Source organism: Empidonax traillii, unplaced genomic scaffold (assembly GCF_003031625.1).
Source record: "Empidonax traillii isolate 1590-97213 ecotype Southwest subspecies unplaced genomic scaffold, ASM303162v1 scaffold214:size757588, whole genome shotgun sequence".
NCBI lineage: Eukaryota > Metazoa > Chordata > Aves > Passeriformes > Tyrannidae > Empidonax > Empidonax traillii.
Window position 1 is genome coordinate 644,889 of NW_020955407.1, and position 24,217 is coordinate 669,105.

The 24,217-nt window shown below is 37.0% G+C and overlaps 1 protein-coding gene and 1 long non-coding RNA gene across 2 annotated transcripts in view; both read left to right on the forward strand.

Moving 5' to 3' along the window:
- The window catches only part of LOC114059280 (protein eyes shut homolog), a gene marked incomplete at its 3' end in the record, with an annotated part of 607,760 nt that overhangs the window by 525,562 nt on the left and 57,981 nt on the right, over positions 1–24,217 (forward strand). Inside the window, exon 35 of the mRNA XM_027887535.1 lies at positions 668–780. Coding sequence (XP_027743336.1) covers positions 668–780 — 113 coding nt within the window. The remainder of the gene's footprint in view (positions 1–667; positions 781–24,217) is intronic.
- LOC114059281 lies at positions 13,606–20,358 on the forward strand. Its single transcript, XR_003571635.1, has 3 exons — positions 13,606–13,616; positions 17,681–17,685; positions 20,275–20,358. It is a non-coding gene; the product is annotated as an uncharacterized LOC114059281 (long non-coding RNA).

Genomic DNA, 24,217 nt, shown 5'->3' on the forward strand with positions numbered 1-24,217 from the left:
CTTTCTGGCAGGCTTACTGCTCCTGTTGGGTTTTAAAAAGCATTTAATGCTTGCCATTATGCTTTTAGTAAATTGTTCCTCAAGATCTTTATGCTTTTCTTTCTTCAAGTATCTAAACCTGACTTCAGTGCTGGAAATGGGTCCTCGGCAGTGCATAACAATTTATTGTTCTGTGTATTTTCAGTGCCCCTAAAGTGATTCCCATTTTTAGTAGGTCCTTAGGCGTCTTTGAAACATGATTAATAGCACTAGATATCTTTTGAGCAGGGAAGTAGTAAACTCACAAGTAGATTTTCAAAGCTTCCCTGTTTACCATTCCCCATGACCTGTGTTCCTCCATAAAAAATAAATATCTGACTAAAACTAGAGAAACCCACTTCTTGATGGTGTTTCAGCATACCTGTTGTGCTGTCTGTGTGTCCAAAACTCCCTTTTTAACTTTATGTATTAGGTTTATTTTTAAGCCAATACTGCTTATCTTGCTGTGATATCTTTTCACATTTAAATTTTTTTGGTAGAATTTCATTGTAGAAAAAATGAGGACCGGGAGAGTCTTTCAGGAGTAGATGAAATAATGTTACAAGTCTTTCTGTAGAAACTTCTTTATTTTTAAAATAGATCACAATAACAACAAGGAAATGAACTATGTGAATTTTTTCCTTCATAGGTTTCTGGACCTGTCTACAATTTCACTGGCTGTATACAAGTTATAGAAATCAATAATGTGGGACCTTTCAGATTCTCTAATGCTGTGGAAAGAAGTAATGTTGACAATTGCAGGTAAACTGCCCTCTATGCCTTTTCAAATTGGAAGAAACCATTTGTGCTGATTTTTCTTTCTTCCTTACACAGGGTGACTATTTTAGATAATTACAACAATAGTTACAGAGAAAAAGACAGAAAAAAGAAGAAAACCTAGAAAGATATGTATCCTGCTTTCTTTTATGCTTTTGAAGCATTTCCTTTATGGTAGACGCATTTTTGCAGCATAGTTCAATTAAACTTGACAGCACATTTAGAGCAAGTTGTCACCCACTGAATGCGAAACATAGAGGAGCAAGAAAAATAATCTGAAAAAAAAACAGGAATGTGAAGTGGGGTAATGTGCTGGTTGTGTTTAACTTATCATTTTGGGATTTCCATTAATCTTGTAGCAAATTTGGATGACCTGTTGCATTTGCTATAAAAGAGATTGTGAAGAATGCTGGAAAGCATTGTTTCTGAATAAGTTTAAAATCCCCAGTTGATTTCATTTTTGCATATTCACATTGCTATTGGTCATGCATTGATTGAAATAAAAGGTTACATGGGGCAATGGTGTACATTATAATTCTGTTGTGGAATATAATAGGTTTGAAAATGGAAAAGTGGAAAGCAAAAGAAAACAGAGGTGAATTGCATTTGTAGGTAATTAGGATTTTCAGAATAGAGTATCACTTTCCTCACTGGACATATGTATCTTATATCCCCAGAGAACATTATATAAGCCTTTTTACATGTGGCTTTTTCCCCTAAAATTTACAGAATTGTTTGATTAATGTTCATGAGCTTGTTTAAACAGCATCCTAGAAAGCTAGTGGTACCTGGCTAGATCATTAATTAAAGGTCTGTGAGGTCTGAACTCTGCACCCTTTAAGTTTAATTTAGTTTGGAACATGTTCTCTAAGTGCATTTAACAAGTGGTTGTGGATCTAGATCCTGCACAAAACAGAGAACCCTGACCTCTGTCGTGATAGACCCCGGCTAAGAAAGAAGTGATGGCTCCACTTTTGTCTTTGTGCAGTTTTTCATAGTCAGAGCTATGGTCTCCTTCAAAATGAGGGTACATACTCTTGTCTGTGTTCTGCCTCTGTGCAGAACTAAAAATTCAGAAGGTAGAAAACAAGTGAGGAAGCAACTTCATGTCTTTAATTCACTTATTAACTTAGGTGGACAAAAATCTTGACTTCTATCTAAGGGCTGTCTATATATTAGAAATATAATAATCATGGGGAAAAAATCATGAACCATCTCAGGTTATTTAATTATCTAATTACTAGATTAGGAAATATTTCTCCATTTTGCATATTCATTAGAGCTTTGATATTACAAATCCTAGGTAAGATGTAGCTGTTTTTTAAACTACTAGATAAAAGAGGGATAACTTCAAAATCAGGACTGTTACCATCTTTTGTATTTTCTTTCATTCTCCATAATACTTTCTCTGGGATAGGTGTCTACATCCTTGGGCTTTATGACACCATTCTTTTTTTGCAGTTTTTCCTATTGTGCAGTTTATATAACCATTCTTTTAAGAACCAATATCCTTCCAGAAACAAAAGACTGATGAGAGCTGCTTTGTCCAATCTGTGCATACAGCAGAGAGAGGGATAAAGGTGGGAAGGAGAAAGCTTGTAAGAAAATTGACTTTATTCCTTTTTAAATTTGTTTAATATAGAATGCCAAATTATCTGTTATATTACGATCTATAGAATTATATGGCAAGATTTATTGCCTTTGGTTATGAATCTGATACTTTCCTTCATAGTCAATTAGCATACAAATATGGCTTATGGGGTATAATATAGACATTAAAGATCACTATATTTGAATCAGAGCAGTGACTACATTCTAGGACTGTTTCTTGCAAATACTGTTCATATGCTACTGATTAGGCGAGTAAAATGACACAATAGTTCATATAGAAGAATTGTGGAAATAGTCTTGTGCATAAAAGGATACTGGAAGAATGCTAGATCGTCTCAGTCCTCTGTGCTGAGCAACATGTTATTTTTACCTCCCGGCTTCCTCAGAGTGCTGCAGGTGAGCCTGACAGTGTCCAGCCCCATACAGGCCACATAGACCTGGCATCATCCTGGTCCGAATCACAGTTATTCCTCTCTGAAAAGCTAATTTCAGCAGTTGAAATTGTTGGAATTAGTCTGTTGAGACAGTAACTTTAACAGAGAATTGAAATTAGTCTGAATTTCCCTTGGTGGGAAGTTCATGGGAGCGGACTGTGGAGAAGTCTGACAAGCATTCTCCTTACTCATTCCTGCCCTGAGACAGATGAATTTCACAGAATCACAGAATATGCCAAGTTGGAAGGGACCCACAAGGACCATCAAGTCTAACTCCTACCTCGCACAGGTCCATGCCCAAGAGTCACACCATGTGTCTGAGAGTGTCATCCAAACACTTGTTGAACTCTTGTCAGGCTTGGTTCTGTGACCACTCCCCTGGGGAACCTGTTCCATATCTGCTCACACATGGCAACTAACATCAGTCTTTGCTTTTCACTTTAGGTATAACCCACGTTTATCCTGACATCACCAGTCCTTACATATAAAGTCTCCTTCCCAGAAAGCACCTAGGAAGCTCAGTTCTCATTCTCTTTTTGCAAGACAGGCTTCTGGGGAAGACAGATTTATTTTGAGAAAGAAGGAGAAAGTGATTGAAGAAAGATGCTTAAATATCACCAACAAAAGTAGATAGTGAATACTAGGAAACCTATTGTGTTTGCAGAAGTCATGTTCTATAGATGCAACATTGCTACAGTTGGAGCTACGTGATAGTATGGGAGAACTCTACAGTTTGGCACACAAAACAAACCAATTTCTTCCTGCAAGAACATCCCTGTTTATTGCCAGGTAGCGGCACTAATTATTTCTGGCTTTTGCTGTGGTAGTTTTTCTTTAGCTAACCTTCTACCTGCTGGTAGACTTCTAATCTTTTTGAATGTCCCTGCTTTTGTATATTTAGCCATTCTATAGTGGTACTGATTTACCCTGCTCTGTTTTGTTCTTCTCGGTGCCCCAGCAGCACGGGTTATTATTGTGGACATGCTGACACTTCTTAAAATGAAAAAGTTTGTGAGTAAATTTTAAACTTATGATTTTTAATAGGTTTTAAATTTACTCAAATGTGTTCTGTGTTTGGTTTTTGGTTATTTTTACTGCATCTATTTGAATTTTAAAATACCAAAGGATGATGTAATATGTACAGTGAATATAGAGATCTTTCAAAAACATATTTTAGAAACAGTTCATTAACCTTTTCAAAACTATTGATATCACTACCTTTCATAGGATATTATATACTTTATGTTGCTTATCTCAGAGATTTACATTTCTTTTTTAAAAATGTTCAGAATTAAGAAATGTAAAAATTACACCATAATATTAATTTCATTGGCATACATATCTGTCTAGTGTGTAAAATGCCCTAAATATATTAGGGCAAGAATGCTATTTGTTCCTTTAGAATTCATATTTTTAATGCAAATATTATATGCTACAAAGAAGGGAGAATTATTTTAACTTGGTAGAACAATACTCATCAGAGCTTCCTAACATGGGGTATAACCAAGGTGAAGCAGGAAACAGCAGAATAATGGTATGGGCAGGAGAATGAGTTAAAGTTCGACTCTCTGGGAGAAGGTTTGCAGCCATAAAAATACTCTGAACAATACAGGTTCTGCTTTCAAGAAAGGTTATAATGGAACTTTATCAATTAGTAAAGGTCAGCCACCAGTCTGTAGTTTTCTAGAATTATGATAGACTATTTACTTAAATAAATCTTGTCAAAGTTTATTTTAAGGTTCTGTTTAAACTATACCTGTCTTAGAGTTATGAATATGTAGGTAATATATAATAGATAATATATAATGACCAATATTAGTAGTAGAAAGATAATTGGAAATAACATCTCTGATGACATTATTTAATAAATGGAATTGCTTTTTTTTGTATCCCCTTCTGGACAAGTGAGATACTTGTGATGTGTTAATGCAATATAAAGCATCTTTGTTTCAGAAAGTGTTGCTGGAATAGATTTGCAAGATAAATGACTATCACTTCCAGATAAAGTTCAGATGACAGATATAAATGAAGCTTTGAGTCCCAGTATTAAAAGCTGGTGTTTATTGCAGTTTGGTTCTGTTTTAGTGTCTGGGAGCTATGACTACTATATATTGCTGTAAGAGCTTACTGTAGCAGCTTATTGCATTTACTAAATTCAAAGGTTCCAAACACATGTGCACACACACATATAAAATATATACATATACATATATATCTATAGTTATAGCTATGCAAGCCATGATTTGTTCACGTAAACAAAAAAAATTCCCAAGTAGAAAACAGAAAAATACTGCTTTCTGTTTTCCTAAGGGAAGTCTCAGTGATGGATGCAAATGTACAAGAGTGATTTATACTTTCAGAGAGGAACTAATAAGCTGAGTTCTTCATTACTACCAACTGGACAGATTTTCTGTTTTTTTAAAAGATTTTACTTTGCTGTTAATTTATCTTAAGATGTGTTCTCCAGGCTGAAACTGAGCTTCGTTTCAGCAAAGACTCTGATTGCTATTTGCATTTAGGAAAGAGACTCTTGAAAGTGCAGTACCCAAGTTCCATTCCATCATGAGGACTGATGAGTTTCCTAATAGATGACAATTTTCTCAGGAACTGTGCAATATATTTTGGAGAGTTTTACATTTTTTTCAATAAGCCCTCAGTTTCACTTTCCCCTCACTTATACACTTTCCAACAAGCTCCAAATTCCCTTCCTTTTGTGTGAATACTCTCCTTTCCATTCTGTAGTTTTCTGTGATATTTTACAAACATCCACACAGACACCAATACATTGTGGGAAGTCAGTCTCCTGCGCAACTTCTCTGGATTTTTTCATCTGTGGAACTTCTTGGTTTTCAGAATATTGTAAAACATCACAACTCATAGCAACTGACACCAGGCATCTGAAGGTGTTTGATTTCTGTCTTTGGAATGAACTGCACACCTTAATAAGGAGGAAACTTCCATCTGCTGAAAGTTAATTTTCAGCCAATTGTGAAAGTCCTGCAGTTACCATTCTACACCTAGAAAGGAAAGTTTATATTGGTACATACTGTATGTTAGAGTTCATCCTAAGAGTCTGTACAAGACTTAGGTAGGCTTTAAGAGTTTCTTCATATGAATCCACCTGAGCTGAAAATTTTAAAGTCAATCAAACGTACAAGCTGGCACAAAACCAAAAGGGAAATCACAGAGTTCCAAGCTTAAGCTCTTCTGTCTACTTACATCTTAGTCTGTGAGTAAATGAAGGATCCTATAAAAAGCATTGAGCTTCTGTTGTACATAAGAGACTCTAAGTTGCATTCCTATACCTCAGCATCTCAATTCTTATATCTTATAACTTTTCCTATGTTTGTATTTTCTCATTAAAAGTTTGAAGTTACATGCTTAATTCTGAAACAGAAAAAAACCCAAATATACGGCGCTCCTCAACATTGTTGAAGAGAATGACTAAATAAAGAATACTGACACTACTTAGTTTTATTTATTTAATAGGTTTTATGAGTTTTCTGTGGTTAATATGAATATAGGACTAAATGTTTCTGAAGTACAGAACTGAAGACAAAGCTTCAGAAACATCATTCATTTATATTCACCATATATATGCTTGATATTATGTTAATAACATTTCTGTGCAATTATAACATGGTGATAACAATAATTTGTTCTTCTTTAACCATTTATTTTGTTATTTTTTTTCTCTTTCATCAATTGCTTTTGCTGGCTAATAACCTTGTCTGTGTGTTTCTAATTGCCTCTTACACACCTTCTGGGGCCTGGGTTGCTTTTATATGCTTTCATCTTCTTTACTTGATTTGCCCTTCTTGATTTCCCTCATCTTTTACAATGTCTGTTTGCAATGTTTTATTTTCCTTTGTGAGTTTTGTTGTCCTGTGCAATTTTGTTTCTGTCTGCACATGAATTCTGACTGTTTTTCTGTTACCTTTTATTTCTCTTCTGGCATTCCTGGTCAGTGATAGCTGTCAATGTTTAAAAAGAAAAAGAAAAAAAAAAGAAAGAAGTGATAGATCTAATCTTTCCTACTGATATAAATCCTCAAAATCACTGTAAATTTTTGTATAAGCCATTTAGCTCAATCTTTTGAAGTATTCTGTGAAAATTGTTTCTGATAGATATTAGACAAATCCATGTGTCAAATATATGCAGGTGAAGTAATACAAGTTTGTAAACATTACGTTTCTCTGCTTGTTTCTGGAAAAGGTTGTCTTTCATCAGCATACTACAAAACTAATATTAATCTTCTTTGGGATAGTTCTCTGTTTCTAGGTTAGTAATAGTATTTGGCAATGTTTATCTTTATCTTACTTATCCCTCTGTAACTTTAGGCATATGCATTATACCAACAGAAGACTGTTTCCTAATTCTGTCAACAGAATTCAGTGGCAGTCACTGTCTGTTAGTGTGTCTGTAATGAACAAGTGTAATGAGATCATGATTTCTGCTGGAATTACCAGGTACTTGTATGGAAGCTAATAAGACAGGTCTTAGAGGATACCATGCATTTTTTCCTTCCATTTTTATCAAGGAGGTATTTGCAAGTATATATGTCGATGTATATGCATACAATGCCTATGTTTGAGACAGTTCATTACTGCAAATAAATAGTAACTCATATATTTTGGAAAACACTCTGACACAGTTGTGCAAAAAGGAAATATTTTTTAAATAACACACAGAGGTTATTTTTAATGAAATTGTCTTTCCATTAGTGTTCATGTGTAATTCATTATTTTATAGTGTTTTGACTTCATGTGCCAAAGAAAAGGTTCCAGTGCTGGAGCAATGCTGTTTTGCACTCGAGTCACACTTTCGGATCTATTTTTGTTCATTTACATAATATTTAATATCTCCAATTACTGGTGATTCTTACTCTAGATTACTAAGTTTACTAATGGAATTCTTAAAGTTTTTTCATCCCAAATACTTAACTATTGTATATAAACTGATCCCTTCATACATCACAGAATTACAGCATCACAGAATCACAGAATGGGTGAGGTTGGAAGGGAGCACAGTGGGTTGCATTGAGCAGAACACTCATATTATAGAACTAAGGTTGTTCGCATCCAGCTATATTACATCCAGCTTTGGGGTCCCCAAAACAAGAAAGACATGGACCTATTGGACCGAGTCCAGAGGAGGGCCACTAAGCTGTTCACTGGGCTGGAAACACCTCTCCTGTATAGACAGGTTGAGAGAGTTGGGGCTGTTCAGTCTGGAGAAAAGAAGGCTCTGGGGAGAACTTATAGGACCTTCTGGTATCTAAAAGGGGCCTACAGGAAAGCTGGATAGGGACTTTTTATGAGGGTATGTAGTGATAAGAAAAGGGGTTAAGAAAAGGGGATAAGAAAACTGGGTTTCAGCTGAAGGAGGGTAGGCTTAGATTAGATAATAGGAAGAAATTTTTTACTCTGAGGGTAGTGTGGCACTGGAAAAGGTTGCTTACAGAAGCTGTGGATGCCTCATCCATGGAAGTGTTCAAGGCCAGGTTGGATGGGGTTCTGAGCAACCTGGTCTAGTGGAAGATGTCCCTGTCAATGGCAGGGCAGGATTGGAACTAGCTGATCTTTAAGATCGCTTCCAACCCAAATCATTCTATGACTCTGATTCTAATTAGGAAGGAGAAACATGTGTTAAAGGCTCCTGTTACAGCAAAAGAGTCTTTATCTGCTACGACCTCTTTACACTGAGTGGTAGATTCAAAGCCCCATAAACTGTGATTAGTGTATAAAGTCACTGTATCTTTCTGTAGCACATTCTTAAACGTGGAAATGAGAGAGATCATCTGTCAGGTGCCTGTTCGGTAGGTCACCACAAGTTCTTACATAAGAGATTAGAGAGTTCAGGATGTGACAGAGCTCAGTGGACCAACATGGGGAAATTCTGGGAGGCGTTCCAAAGGACAACACAGTGAATTCTCTGTACTTGGAGCTTCTTCAGTATCAGGAGTGATCAGAATTAGAAGACTGCTAAGATATTTTAAAAGCCTTATTGTAATCTTTCAGCCTTTCTTACCTGTGGATTATAGAGTAATTGGATGGTTGGAGAGGTATAGGATTTCAGCTGTTTATTTATAGCTCCAGCAAATGAGAAGGACCCCTTTTTTGCTTTACATCAAAGATCATAGTTCCAGGAACACTACAGATTGCCACAACATTTGTGCTGCTCTAGGTTATCAATAGTGTTCACTACCTTCTGCCAAGCTGCTTTGACTATTTATACTTCCCTGGAAATTCAGTCATCCAAACAAGAACTGCTCCTAAACATGACTAGCTTCTGAAATACAGAAGCATAAAAAAGTATAAGAAAATACATCTCAAAGATTTATGAGAGACACTCATTTTTTCATGAATTAAGGTACCTTTTTCATCTTAGATTTTAGCAGAGGTTCCCCTAAAGCCAAAGTATTATTATCAATGTAAAAACAGAAATTTTTGATAGAATTAAAAAAAAAATTGGGTTGAAAATATACCACCTTTCCTGTAAAACTTGAGCAGATTTGCAAACTAGAAGCTAAATTTAAAGTCATTTTTCAAAGTTCTTAAAACTTCACTAAGTATATTTTTCACAGCATTTATAATATCATGTGTCATAGCCATTGAAACACACTTTGGAAAATTTACCTTAATTCTTAAGAAAAATTATCTTAGTGACACAAAGCATCAAGTGGTATGGTTCAGTAACTTCCTGAAATAATCACTTAGGCTTCTAACCAGACAAGTATGTGAATAATAAAATCCTCTTCTACTTTCTTAGAGTAGAGAAAAATAATCTCATTTTTGTTCTGTCCATCTAAAACTTGCAGATGGGTGTAGGAATGGTTTGACAAAATTATGCTTTGAGAATATTTCTCTATATATCTAGTCTTACATTTTTTATAAACAGTGGTTCAGAAAAGCCAAGTATATCACAGAAGGAATTATATAAAACCAATTGAATGGTAAAAGAAATTATCTTGCATGCTTTCTTTATTGAACTACAGTCACACTGAGATTTAGTGCTAGCATTTGCTGCCATTCCAGTTACACAAATCTAGAAATAGAGAAGTATTTTGTTATATACTCACAAATAATTAAGCTTTGGAGCAGGTTTCCATGACTTCCATGTTATGTGCAGAAAGTGCCTCGTAATGGAGCTGTAGTTGTTCCTGTTATTATACCAGACTGTATTGGAGAGAATAGGTGAGAATGAGAGTCATACTGAAAGGAACAATTTGCCTACTGGAAGCTTGAATCAGTAGAATACTTTCTCTTTGTTATTTGAATCTGATACAGAAGTAATAAGGAATCTTCAGAGTTGCCTTCAACTGTTAACGGACAGAACATCAAGAGAAAAGTTTGGAAGTTCAGTTTTATTCTGTCTAACAGCTTTCTGCTGACATCCATTGTGTCCTTCACTGTGTCAATGAACCGACAACATAACTGAGTGACTTATAAAGCATCTGTAGATTTGTGAAAATCTCATTTAACAAAGCTAAAAAGTGAAACAATGAACATCACTAAATCTTGTGTGATTTTATAGAAAATAAAAGCCATTATAAATAATATTTAACTTTTTTAAAAGTATTTTGCATATTTTTTATATTTAAAAAGATGATTTGAGCTTCTCATTGACAGAGTACTTTTAATAACAATTGCTCATTTCAGGTCTAAAAATTAGTAAAGAATGGATGTTTTAAAAACAGGAGTTTTTTTAGGATGTGCCTTATATTTTTAAGATAAATAAATGTTCTTACAATTATAGATATTGTGAAACTGTAAATCCAAATCTGATATTAATATGCAATCAATGTAATAAAGGTATTTAAATTAAAATAGAAATCATCTAAAATTGCTCAAACATTGAAGATTTCGTTCTTACAAGAAAAGGAAAGACTGAAAAAAGGAGATATTGGTAACTTTTTGAAATTATTTTTGTACAAAACTTCCTCTTTGAATTACTGGCCAAACCCCAAAGCAAGAGCAATGTCCTGAAGAGTTGTTTTTAGTTAACTTAGACAAGCAACTCAATGTAAGCTTCTGGGGCAAAATGATAAATGTGATTTCTGCATGTTTGAAGAAGAATGGATAAAGACAAATTTATTTCTGTGATTCTATTGATTGTGATACTGGTTGTACTGTATTTCATTGCGTATTGTTGAACAATGGAGTAGTACCTAAAAAGTATAAAGATGAAAGGTACAATTTAAAAAAAAAAAAGCTCAAAGAAATTAGTGATATTTTTATAAAAAAGTATGCAGAAAGATACTTTAATAATTCAGTCTTAGGTTTTTTTCTAACATATGCCTGAGGTGATTATAGGGTATACAAATGTAGCACATATGTTTAATGAGGAGAAGCATGACAGAGGAGGTTTCTTTTGCTCAACAGAGATCAGTATGGTTGAACCAATGGCTGAAAGCTGTAAGCAGAAAGTCTAAATTGGTAATAACCCCTCCAAAAAAGCTATAGAAATAATGATGACTATAATTAGTGCAAATTACCAAGTGACGTGATGGCTTCTTCATTTGTTGCTGTGTTAAATTTGCACTGCATGTCTTTCTAGAAAGGTTTTTTTAGGAAACTACAGCTTAGTACAGTTGTAAATGCAGGAAATACTAAGATATGAACAGAAAAAATGAAACTGTGATGTAGCTGAATTTTAAAAAAAAAGTACTTATGTGTAGAAAGGAATTAAAGAAAAAATAAACAGTACTGAATGCAAAACACATGATGCAGACATGATTGCATATGTACCACCTGTTACTCAGTCATAAATTGTCTTTTTATCAGGAAATCTCTGCATCTTAGATTCTATCAATCTTAGGTCCAATAATAGAAATTATTAAACAAACTGATATGTAATTATTTCTTTAGAAATATAATTATTTCTTATTGTGATACATTCTTGCTTAAATGACTGTGAATCAGATAGAATGTGTATTGGATGATAAATATATAAGGAAGTTATTATCTACAGTGAATAAATGGGCTTCTCTGGAGAGCTGCTAAGCAAAATTTTATTTTCCACAGAGGATAGAGATTGTTTGTTTAAGGTTGTAATATTAAGTAATGCAACACTAGAAAGATATATTATCCTTCAAAGGACCTTAGTTATAAAGTTAAGAAAACAGTCTTATCCTTACAACAGATTGCAGCAGAAAAACAAATATATTAACCTGCAAATGACACATTGATTTCCGTCCAAAATTCATATAAATATTTTATAGTTACCTAATTTCTCAAAACATAAATTGATTCTAAATAGTTTATGCGGTTTTTTCCTGAATCTGTAACCTGCAGGACTGTTTAATCTTATCCTGTCTGAGTCTTGCTCTGCAGTATTGTAGCTAAACAGGGCATCACTGCCCCCTGCAGCCTTGAAACACTAGTGTAACAGCTGAAAAAAAGACTGCTATTGATGTTTGTTGAAGTAACCATTCAGAAAAAGAACAGCTTTAAACCCTGTTGTATCTTTTCCTTTTTTCTCCTTCCTTCTTTCAAAGAGAAATCACAGCTCTTGAGTAAAGAGAAAATGCTTCAGAAACGTAACACAAAATTCCAGACAGGTCTTGATATATTTGTGAGAATAAAAAATCTTTTTTTTAACTTCAAAAATTCTGGCATGTGAAAAGTTGGAACCAGAAGGCAAGCAATTCAGAATGTAAGTGTAATCTTTAAAATGAATAGTTACAAAATGAAACAAAGTCTGGCTCTTGGAGGATCAGTTTCTGCAGTGTGTAGAATGTTCAAAGTATACAAAAATACTGCTTCATCTGTGCAAAACTGAAGTAGGTATTCATGTATATTTTCAACAATCTACTGAAAATCACATATGTAATATAAAGATAAGTTTGGAGGTTCTTTTTCTCTTGTTCAGTTCCTACTCACATCTTTCCAAAGTCATTGGTAAATTTTTAGAGACAATCTAAGTTATGGTTTTACATATTTCTTTTATAGCTCCAAAGTTTCAATGAAACAATGCTTAGCAATAGTAGAAATGTAATTTGTCTGTGTATATGGAATAGGAAGGTTTTCACCTCATAAAACCATGAGCTATTAAAATTACCAGCCATGCCAAAAAGAGGACATGAACATAAATGAACTAAATTTCAGAAAACTTACTATCTCTATGCTGTGCATGAATTTGTTAAGATATATGTGCTCTAGGCCAGTATTTTGAGGCCAGATTTTCTGGCTTTCTCTCTCTTCCATGCTAAAATTAAGAAGTAGATAGGAGAAGATGCTGCACTACTAGTACCCATGCAGTGTCCTAGTTGACATAAAAGTGTGACTTGGCATATCTTAACTGTCAAAAAAATTCCTTATTTAAATATCAAGATGTAATATGAGATATTTGCATCTGTAAGGATCAAGGCTGGAGGACAAATGACATTACTCAATTTTAAATCCATTAATTTCTTAGAACTAACTGGCTAACATAGTTCACTGATGTTCTAAAATTGAGTAAGTACTGTATGGAAATTATAGGAAGTGATTAAATCTTTTCTGGGCACTATAAACACAAGTGCACTTATCAATTATAAAATCCATTTCATAAAACAGAAGATATAAAGTATTTTTGACCGAATTAAAGTATATGAAAGAAATTCACCCACATTCAGAACTCTTAAATGGCAAGTGAGACTAGTTTTATTTACAATAAATAATTTTTTCCCCTTAGAATAAATTTCTAATATAAAGAGAGTAAGACAAGTTCTCTAATTTGGGAATATGGCCATACAACCTTGTTGAACAACGGATAGGGTTAAAAATTAGAGGAGTCTAAGAATAAGAGGGTAAAATGCAGCTGCTGCTCCCTGGATGGAATGTGCCGACATGCCCCACCAAGGTTCCCTAAACAATGATAAGCACCTGCTACAGAGGATGGAGGGGAACAGTGGAGTGGAGGCCCTGCAGCCTCCATTCATAGACATCCCTGAAGGGAGGGGACCATGGTGACACTTTGTAGTTCAAAGACCCTACAATACTTGTCAGACAAGGGAGATAGAGGCCAAGGACAACTACCCTATTAAGTACTTTTGACTAGAGTCACTCAAGCTCCACCTAAGCCTAAAGAGATAGTATAAATGTAAGTTGGGAATAGGGGAAAATTGGAGGAAGACTCCATCAAAACTACTTGGATCAGTCGATAGGCTGAATCTGTCCTTCTCCCCCACTATAGGGACATCTGTGGGGTAAGAAACATATGTGTGCTAAATGCATAGGATTAGAGCTTGTGCTTACTCTGTAGTATATTAGTAGATTTTGTTTGTATCAGAGCTTGTGTTTGTACTTGCTTTGTAGTATTATCCAATTGCTTTAAACACCTTTTTGCAGTCAGACACTATCACCGACGACCTTGAACTTTATTAACCTGTCACAATTTGTATTAATAAAGAGTGTTATTCTGTAAACTGTTAGAGTAAGCCCTTTACAGGTGATAGCAATTGCCAGTGGCAGATAACATGTTGGAAAGGCCTGCTGAGGGGTTTCCCTTTTGCTGTTGTCTCAGCCCCCCTGAAAAGGGCAGCTGAGTCTCGCTTCAGTCCTGTGAATCTGCTCGGTGAAGGGTCCCCTTTACAGGACATTGACAGACTGGTCAGACATAGGGGTTTCAGTTTCTCTGGGACACTGACAGACAAATAAATCATGAAGGGTCAAGAAAACCTCCCCATTCTTTGCTGTAAAGGTATGTGATTCCTAGGAAGCGCTTCTAGGAAAAAATGTTTTGAATACGTACCAATTGTTTGGGATGTTTTTCCATTATATAATCAAAACATCCATGATTTTAAGTGTGACGTAGTGAGTAGAAGCAGGAATTTGTCCTCACTCATTGCAGTTATTTTATTCAGTTTCGTCTCTAGTCAACAGAGAAAGGTGGTTACTTTTCTTAGAATGAGATGAACTGGAGAGGCCTCTTTCTGCGTATAGAACATCTACAGGGGGAACCAAGGTGATGATCTCAGGCAGATTTTGAAGCCCTTAGGCAGATCATGTTTGACAAATTGATTTCTGTCCATGAGTTTTATTTGCAGATGAAATTTTGTCAAATATTTAGGAGGAAAAAGACTACTTGGGGTGGCATTTTGATGCTTTGGAGAATAAGGAATTGAAAAGAGATTGAGGTCACAAGTAATGAATTTCTTAATTACTTTGTTATTGATGGTTCTTGTTGCTGATATCAATGCCATTGTTACAGTATTTGTTCACTCTCAAGTAAAGTGAGTGTTCATTACAGAAACACATTTGGTCCAGAATTCAAATAGTTTTCCAATTGCATGAAAGATAAACATTCCTTACTCCAGCATCTAACAATCTTCTTTTGGGAAAATCCAATTAGTAAGATACCACAACATTGTGTAGCATACCCTTACTGTCATTACTAGAAGGAAAATTCACCTATCATCTTACAGTGGGACAGTCTAAAATATGATATTGTTGTAAGGAAAAAAATTATTAAATTGTAAATTATATGAGGCAGGAGATAACAGGACACACACACACAGATATCCAAAATTTAACTTTTTAATTCTCAAGCAGAAGCCTCCTACTTGATAGCTGCAATCAATACGAGTGTTTGTGAATTTTGGTAATGTCTGGACCAAATAACAGTAGGACATCCTGAATCCTCCAGTTAATAAAAGACTTTAGATACATACACCATTTAGGAGACTGATCTCACACTGTGTTTCTGCATAGAAAGACTCTCAGTGGTCAGAGATCATCTGCAGCATAGCAACCATGAAATGATAGAGTTTTCAATTCTCGGTGAATTAAGGAAGGGAGTCAAGAAAACCTCTACCTTGAATTACAGAAGGTAGATTTTGGCCTGTTCAGGATACTGGTTCAGAGTGTCCCTTGGGAAACAGTCCTTATAACACACAGGTCCAGGAAGGATGGATATACTTTAAGAAGATAATCGTGAAGCTACAAGAGGAGGCTGTCCCTATGTGCCAAAAGATGAGATGGCAAGGAAGAAGATCAGCCTGATTGAACAGGGTGTTTTTGCATGACCTCAGGGGAAAAAACAGCATTTAAGACCTCTGGAAGAAGATGCAGGCAACTCAAGAAGAGTCCAAGGATATTTTTAGGTCATGTAGAGAGAAAATTAGAGAGCTAAAATTTCAGCTAGAACTCAATCTGGCCACTGCTGTGAAAGATAATAAAAAGTGCTTTTATAGATATATTATAGAGACAAGAGGGCATAGTCTTAAGCTCTGCCAGTGGAGGTTTAGGTTGGATATTAGGAAGAAATTCTTTACAGAGAGGGTATGCAGGCACTGGAATGGGCTGCCCAGGGAAGTATTGGATTCTCTGTCCCTGGAGGTTTTTAAGATGAGATTGAATGTGGCACTTAGTGCCAAAGTCTAGTAACTCTGGTGGTGGTGGATCAAAAGGGTTGGACTTGATGATCTCAGTGGTCCTTTCCAACCTGGCTGATTCTATGATTCTATGATTAAAAGAAAAAGGAGGGCCAAGGGAAATCTTCATCCTTTACTGGATGCAGAGGAGAACATTGACATCAAAAATGAGGAAATAGCTGAAGTACTTAATGCCTTCTTTACCTCAGTCTTTAACAGAAAGACCAGTTACCCCCAGGGCAACTGGACGCCTGAGCTGGTAGACAGGGACAGAGAGCAGAATATAATGTAATCCAGAGGAAGCAATCCAGCAGAATGTAATTTAGGAGGAAGTAATCAGTGACCTGTAGTGCCACTTAAATACTCACAAGTTTATGGGGCGAGATGAGATTCACGTGAGGGTACTGAGGAACAGGCAGAAGAGCTCACCAAGCCACTTGCCTTCAATTATCATCAGCCCTGATTATAAGGGGAGGCCCCAGATAACTGAAGGCTTGCCAGTGCAAGACCCATCTTCAAGAAGGGCCAGAAGCAAAATGCAGGGAACTACAGGCTTGTCAGTCTGACCTTGGTACTGGGAAAGGTTAGGGAAGAGATCATCTTGAGTGCGATCACACAGCATGTACAGGACAACCAGGGAATCAGGCCCAGTCAGCAGGGTTTAGGAAAGGCACATCCTGCTTGACCAACCTGATCTCCTTTTATGACCAGGCGACTCACCTAGTGGATGAGGGAAAGGCTGTGGATGTTGTTTACCTGGAGTTCAGTAAAGCCTTTGTCTCTGATGCTGTCTTCCATGTCATTGTCCTGAAAAGCTGGCAGCCCATGGCTTGGACAGGTGTACTCTTCATGAGGTTAAAAACTGGCTGGGTACTTGGGCCCAAAGCATGGTGGTGAATGGTGCCACACTGAGTTGGTGGCCAGTCATTAGTGGATTCCCCAGTGAGTATTGGGGTCAGTCCTGTTTAATATCTTTTTCAATAATCTAGATGAGGGGATTGAGTGCACCCTAAGTCAGTTTGCAAACAACACCAGGTTGGGTGAGAGTGCTGATCTGCTGGAGGGTAGGAGGGCTCTGCAGAGGAATCTGGACAGACTGGATCCATGGGCTGAAGCCAAGGGCATGAGGTTCAGTAAGGCCAAGTGAACTTGGGTTGCAACTACCCCAGGCAGTGCTACAGGATTGGGGTAAAGTATCTGGAAAGCTGCCCAGTGGAAAAGTACCTGGGGGTGTTGGTCGACAGCAGCTCAACATGAGCCATCAGTGTGCCCAGGTGGCCAAGAAGGCCAGTGGCATCCTCAGCTGTATCAGAAACTGTGGCCAGCAAGATCAGGGAAGGTATTGTCTGTACTTGTCACCAGTGTCCAGTTCTGGGCCCCTCACTGCAAGAAAAACATTGAGGTGCTGAAGCAAGCCCACAAAAGGGCAACAGAGCTGGTGAAGGGTCTGGAGAGTAAGTCATATGAGGAGCAAATGAAGGAGCTGGGGTTGTTTAGTCTGGAGAAAAGGAAGCTCAAGGGGGACCTTTTCACTGTCTACAATTACATGAAAGGATGTTTTAGGTAGCTGAAGGTTGTCCTCTTCTCCTAGGGAATTAGTAACAGGACAAGAAGAAATGGCCTCAGGCTTTGCCAAGGGAGGTTCAGGTTAGTCATAAAGAAGAATTTCTTCACTGAAAGGGTGATTAAGTGTTGGAATGGGCTACCCAAGAAAGGGATGGAATCACCATCTCTGGAAGTGTTTGAGAAAAAACTGGATGTGGCACTTAGTTGTTTAGTTGACATGTTGTTATTCAGTCAAAAGTTGGAGTCAAAGACCTTGGAGGTCTTTTCCAACAATAATTATTCTGTGATTATGATTCCATTATTTTACTTATTGGGAAAAATGGGTGCTGGGTGTTCTGTAGAGAAAAATGAGTGCTGAAAAATAGGAGTTCCTGAAAAGAAGATATGGTCTTGGACAAAAAGGGGGGCCAGGAAAGAAAGAGGTAAACATCCTGGCTGGAAGAAAGATCCTAGAAGTGGGGAAGGTACTGATGATAAGGTAGAGGTGCATGGAGATCAATAACAAGATATGCACAGGGATTTTGGCTGGTAACAATCAAGACCAGTTCCTACAAACAGCAGATCAGTGTAAATCAACATGACTTTCTACTCGAGCTTCCCAGACCGGCAGCAATCTCCCTGCTAGGAAGGAGAATGGAAACCTAAGGACATAACAGGGCATGGGTGAAGACATGTGGGAGTGCATGAGATAAACAAGAAGGTAATCTCCTTGGTTCTAAGGTAAAACCCAATACCCAGTTTGACTATGGGTTGTTGCTTACTTCCTCATCGATGTCATGCACTTTATTGACTGTAATTTCTTCCTCTTAAAAAAATTTACATGAGGCCTATTATTTTAGTTCCTTATCTTTTACCTTGTAAAATCGTATTTAGGATGTCTTCAGTAGTGTATTCTTTATTCTAGCAGCTAATATAGTGATTTTTTGACCTGTTATATTTATAATGTTCTTTCTTATGCTCTCAATGAGAATGAAGTAATATTTTAATTAAACGCCAAATTACTGATGAATAAATGATGTTTGTGTTTATGCATGCCAGCCATTCTCCAGCATTAAGATATAATGAGGAATTAAGTCTGGAAGAAAGACTAGATGATACATAACAGTACTCTGCATTCTTAACTCTTTCTACACCAGTAATTTCTATATAACTGTCTCACCTTGCTTGCAGGACAGCTTTAATGGCAATTTCTATAGATACAGAATGCCTTTTGATATTCCCATTTCTCTCCAGTAACACAGTCTTTGAATAGCAATATATTTTCTATCTGCCAATCTTCATTAATATTTAGAAAGTATCATGGTTTAACCCCAGCAGGCAACTAACCCTCATTCAGCTGTCTTCCCAAGGGAGGCTCAGTCCTCCATTGTGGAATGAGGGAGAGAATCAGAAGGATATAAGTGAGAAAAACTGTGGATTAAGATAAAGACAATTTAATAAGCAAAGCTAAAGCCACACATAAGCAAAACAAAGCAAGGAACTCATTCACCATTTCCCATGGGCAGGAGGGTGTTCAGTCTTCTCCAGAAAAGCAAGGCTACATCATGTCTGCTATGGGATCTGATGCAATTCATCCAAGAATCCTCAGAGAACTGGTTGATGTAATCACAAAACTTATCTCAATGATTTTTGAGTGGTCCTGGGAATTCAGAGTGGTCCCAGCTGAGTGGAAGTTGGAGAACATTGTCACGATTTTCAAGATGGGCAAGAAGGAGGACCCCAAAAACTACAGGCCTCTGAGTCTCACTTCAGTGCCTGGTAACGTTATGGAGAAGGTTATTCTTCAAGGTATTGAAAAACACTTGAAAGATAACACAGTCATCAGTCACAGCCAGCACAGTTTCATGAGAGGAAATTCCTGCTTATCAAACCAAATTTCCTTTGATGACAAGATAACCCACCTAGTTGATCAAGGGAAGCCACTTCATGTAATCTTCTTGGATTTCAGTAAAAATTTCAATACTGTCTCTCAGAGGATCCTTCCAGACAAAGCAGACAGCACACAGCTGGATAAACACATCATATGGTGGATGAGCAATTGGTTTATGGGCTGAGCACAGAGGGTAATAGTGAATGTGGTAACATCAGACTGGTGACCTGTCCCTAGTGGGGTTCCATCTTAGGCCCTGTGCTCTTCAGCACCTTGTTAAGTATCTTGTTAAAAGAAGCTGCTGCTTCTTTTGAGAACACACGCAGGATCACTCTCAAGGAGAAAAGACAATGCAGAAAGAATCGCATCTTGTCGATATCACCTGCGGAGTCTTTCTGCTGTGCCTTCTGCAACCGGACTTGTCTACCTCGCATTGGCCTTTTCAGCCATCAGTGCACATGCAGCAAGCATGGCTAGAGCCCTTCTCAAATCTTTGTTTGTGAAGCCTAGCCATCATAAATGGCTTGGACACAGGACTGGAAGGGATACTAAGTGAGTCTGCAGATGACATAGGACTGGGAGGAGCTGTTGCCTCCTTTATAGGCAGGGAAGTCCTGCAGAGAGACCCCAACAAATTACAGCAATCACCAATCATATGAAGTTCAATGAGGGAAAGTGCTGGATTCTGCACCTGGGATGGGGCAACCCTGGATGTATGTACAGACAGAGGAATGAGATGCTGGAAAGTAGTGCCATGGAAAGGGACAAGGGAGTCCTGGTTGATGGCAAGCTGAATATGTCAGCAGTGCCCTGGCAGTCCTGGGGGCATCAGGCAAAGCGTTACCAGCTGATCGAGAGAGGTGATTATCCACTCTGCTCTGACTGGTGCAGCCTCACCTTGAAAGTCATGTGCAGTTTTGCCTGCTGCAATATAAGAAAGATATTAAGTTATTAGAGAGTGTCCAAAACATGGCAATGAATATGGTGAAGGGCTTTGAGGGGAAGACATATGAGGAGCAGCTGAGGTCACTTGATCTGTTCACCCTGGAGAAGAGGAGACTAAGGGGAGACTTCGTTGCAATCTACAACTTCCTTGTGAGAGGAAGACGTGGGGCAGGCACTGATCTCTGCTCTGTGGTGACCAGTGACAGGATCTAAGGGAATGATATAGATTTGTGTCAGAGGAGGTTTAAGTTGGATATTAGAAGATTCTTCACCCAGAGGGTGGTTGGGCACTGGAACAGGCTCCCCAGGGAAGTGGTTTCAACACTAAGCCTGATAGAATTCAAGAGGTGTTTGAAAGATACTCAGGCACATGTTGTGACTCTTGGGGGTGGTCCTATGCAGGGCCAGGAGTTGGACTCAATGATCCTTGTGGGTCCCTTCCAACTTCAGTGAGGCTGTGGTTGCTACTGTGAAGAAAATTAATTCTTCACAGCACCAATGTAGGCCTCCTCTACTTTGATTAAGTAGGCAAGAACTATTTTCATCATATGGGAAACTAATGTTAAAAGAAGTAAGGCAATCTATCTGTAAAAATTATTTTAGTGTCTGAACTGTTCTTGTGTGAGACATCTAAAAACAAAGCATGTACTCTCAAAATTGTATTTTATCTGTGATGTAATCAAGGTGCATTGAAATTCCAGCCTGACAAACCTTGATTCTCTTGAGAGTCCCCCTCACTCTTCTTACAGTCTAAGAATGCCTCTGTTTCATAAATGTATCTCCCAGAGGGCAGTATCTCCTAAACATTACCAGAAGAAATTGAGATGAGACTGTGGAAGACATGTCCACTGGTGGTACATACCTTCTTTCTGGTTTTATTCTTCAGATCAGTAAGGGCACTCTTCTATTTACCAGATTATTAACTTCAGTTCTGTCTTCAGCTTAGTGGAATTATAAACATGCCAGTCTGCTTCCACAACTGCTGCAAGAACTCCCCAAACCAGTCCATTTTTCTGTTCTGTCCTACATGAAATAAGCATTGGTTGGGTAGAATGGAGAAAGGAGAATTTTTCACATACAGTTCCCCATTCCTTGGGTTAGAACATTTACCTAACTACAGATTTGCACTTTTTCAAAAAACATTTCAGTTTTGGTGGTTTTGGTTTTGTTTTTTTGGTTTTTTTGGGGGGGTTTGTGTGTGTTTGTTTTGGTTTTGGTTTTTTGGTGTTTTATTTTTTTGATCAGAGCAGGGCACTAGCTATCTGGAGAATATTCACTGTGGACAAAGACCAAAGGTTTGGCTACTACAGTCCCAAAAACTACAGTACAGAAGTCTTGTCTGAATGAATTATTGCTTAGAAAACCAATTGCATATTCAGTATCTAGAAGTGATTCCCATGGAAATGTAGCACATAATATTGCATAAGTAGATTATGCATTTTGAAGTCAAAATTATGGATGGTGTCAGTGAGGTGGAAGAATCTCTTTACTCCTTGAAGCTAGATAGAATCTTTGGTGAACAGTAGTGAATCCATTCTGGAATTGTGATTTTTGAGATAACTGTCATAGCACCTCTGTAACAGAAACCAAATTTACCCAGTACAATTTACTCAGCCATTTAGGACTGGGACAGAATGATTATTTTCTAATCTTGTAGAGTCTTTTCAGAAGGATGAGTACAGAATCATGTAAAAAAAAAATTATATTTTTCATCTGCTGAAAGAATCCTCAAGGAGGAATCAGGGAATGAAAGTATTTTTCCCTTTCAAAACCACTACTTTTAAGAAACAAAAGTAGTTGCATAAATCAACAAAAAATGCAGTACTCAGGCCTTTCAAGTGCTCTTTTTCTAAACAGCAGCTAAGATGAAACTAGGAAGAGGTTTTCTAACTGTGATTATTGACTAAATGTAAAGAGAAAGTTGAAGTTCAGACAGATTTGAGATTGTGTAAGCAAGATTTGCACATTAGTCCATTCCATGTTCAGTAGTTTGACTGCTTTCCTTTTTTGAGTTTAATGTTTGGATGACAGAAGGTCAAGGTGGACTTAAAAAGGAGGATGGGAAAGTCTGTGAAATAGCAAAACCACACCTAAGTAAAGATCAGTGTGAAGAACTGAAATATTCAATACTTAAGCATTTCTCCAAGCAAACCAAGTGAAAATATGATAGGATTTGGTACAGAAATTCAGTTCTTCAGTTTTAGCAAAACTGTTGTTAGTCATGTCCTAAACTTAGGGACTGAGGATGTTTTGTCTAAGGAACACTCACTTAATTGCCTTGTTTAGAAAGGTTTTTGCTATGAAACTTTCAACATAAATTATTTTTGCTGCAAATTCTGTGCCACATTAGTTTATTTATCCCTTGCAAAGTTTATGGAATCTATGTACTTCAAAGCAAACAGAAATATGTCTCTTAGTACAAGTATTTCCTTTTCCTCTTTCCCCTTTCACGTGTCTTTCCATAACTGACATTTCTTCCCACTGCTGTACATTCTGGAACTTATAAGTATTTCTTCGTGTTTGTAAACAGAGCTTTCATAAACTTCATTATGGCTGTTAATTGTATTCTCACATCCTCAGCTGTAGTGTAGATCCAACGTATTATTTGCACTGCTAAGAGTTTGCACCATTAAATGAGATGCTGTGTGTAAAAAGCAATGGCAAATAATAGTGCTCTACCAATTATGAATTTTTAAATGAAAAGCTGCAACTGCAGTATCACTGAGTTCTGCTACCAAATGTTGTGTCTAGTAGGAGGCAAAAGTTTGGCTCACAGTCTGGAACATACATTGAGGATTTAATTTTTTTTTTAAGAGATGCCTAAGCGTATTTCTATTAGGAAAACAGAACCCTGATTCTTCTAAATCAAACAAAAGACTAATGAGGAAATCAGATTCACATATAAACTGCTGAATATAAATAATCCATATCTGGTAATCTCTTAAATTGTTTTCACAGTTACTGTGTCAAATGATGTAAATGGTTTCTCCAGGAGGAAAAGTGCAGAGATATACTGTGGATTCACTGAGATCACTGAGATGCTATTTAAAGTACTCTGCTTGCCATGTTTGTGAACAGTGAAATAAACAGCCTGTAAAAGGCTTTATTCATTCTTGCCAAATTACATGCAAGGTACTAGGTTTTTATTCCTGTTTAAGTCAACATTTCCATGAAGTGCAGTTGTTTTCAGATTCATAAGGTTTGAAATTATATTCTACCATTAATGCTTTTGAAAATCTTTCATTTGGCAAATTCTAAAACATTTACTTAAATTAATATTCTGGCACAACCTAAGAAAAATGGCATATGAACACTTTTTCTTTGAAAAAAATTGCAAATAAAAGCTGTTGATTTCCAGCCCCAACTACTTTATTGACAAGTTAAAAATACAAACTTCCTTATCACACTCATATCAGATAAGGCTAAATCCATTACTCCAGTAATAAAATGTTAAGTGTGTAAGTACCAGAAGATATAGGCAATGGAGATGTTATCATATCACTGGGACTCCCGTGTCACTGCATGTCTCGTCAGCCTGCTTCATGGGAAATGTCAGAGTGCTTCTGTAGACACAGCTGCCATCAGCCTGATAGTGAATTACTTGAGGGACAAGTAGTCTCTCTTTGCAGGTCTCAGTCA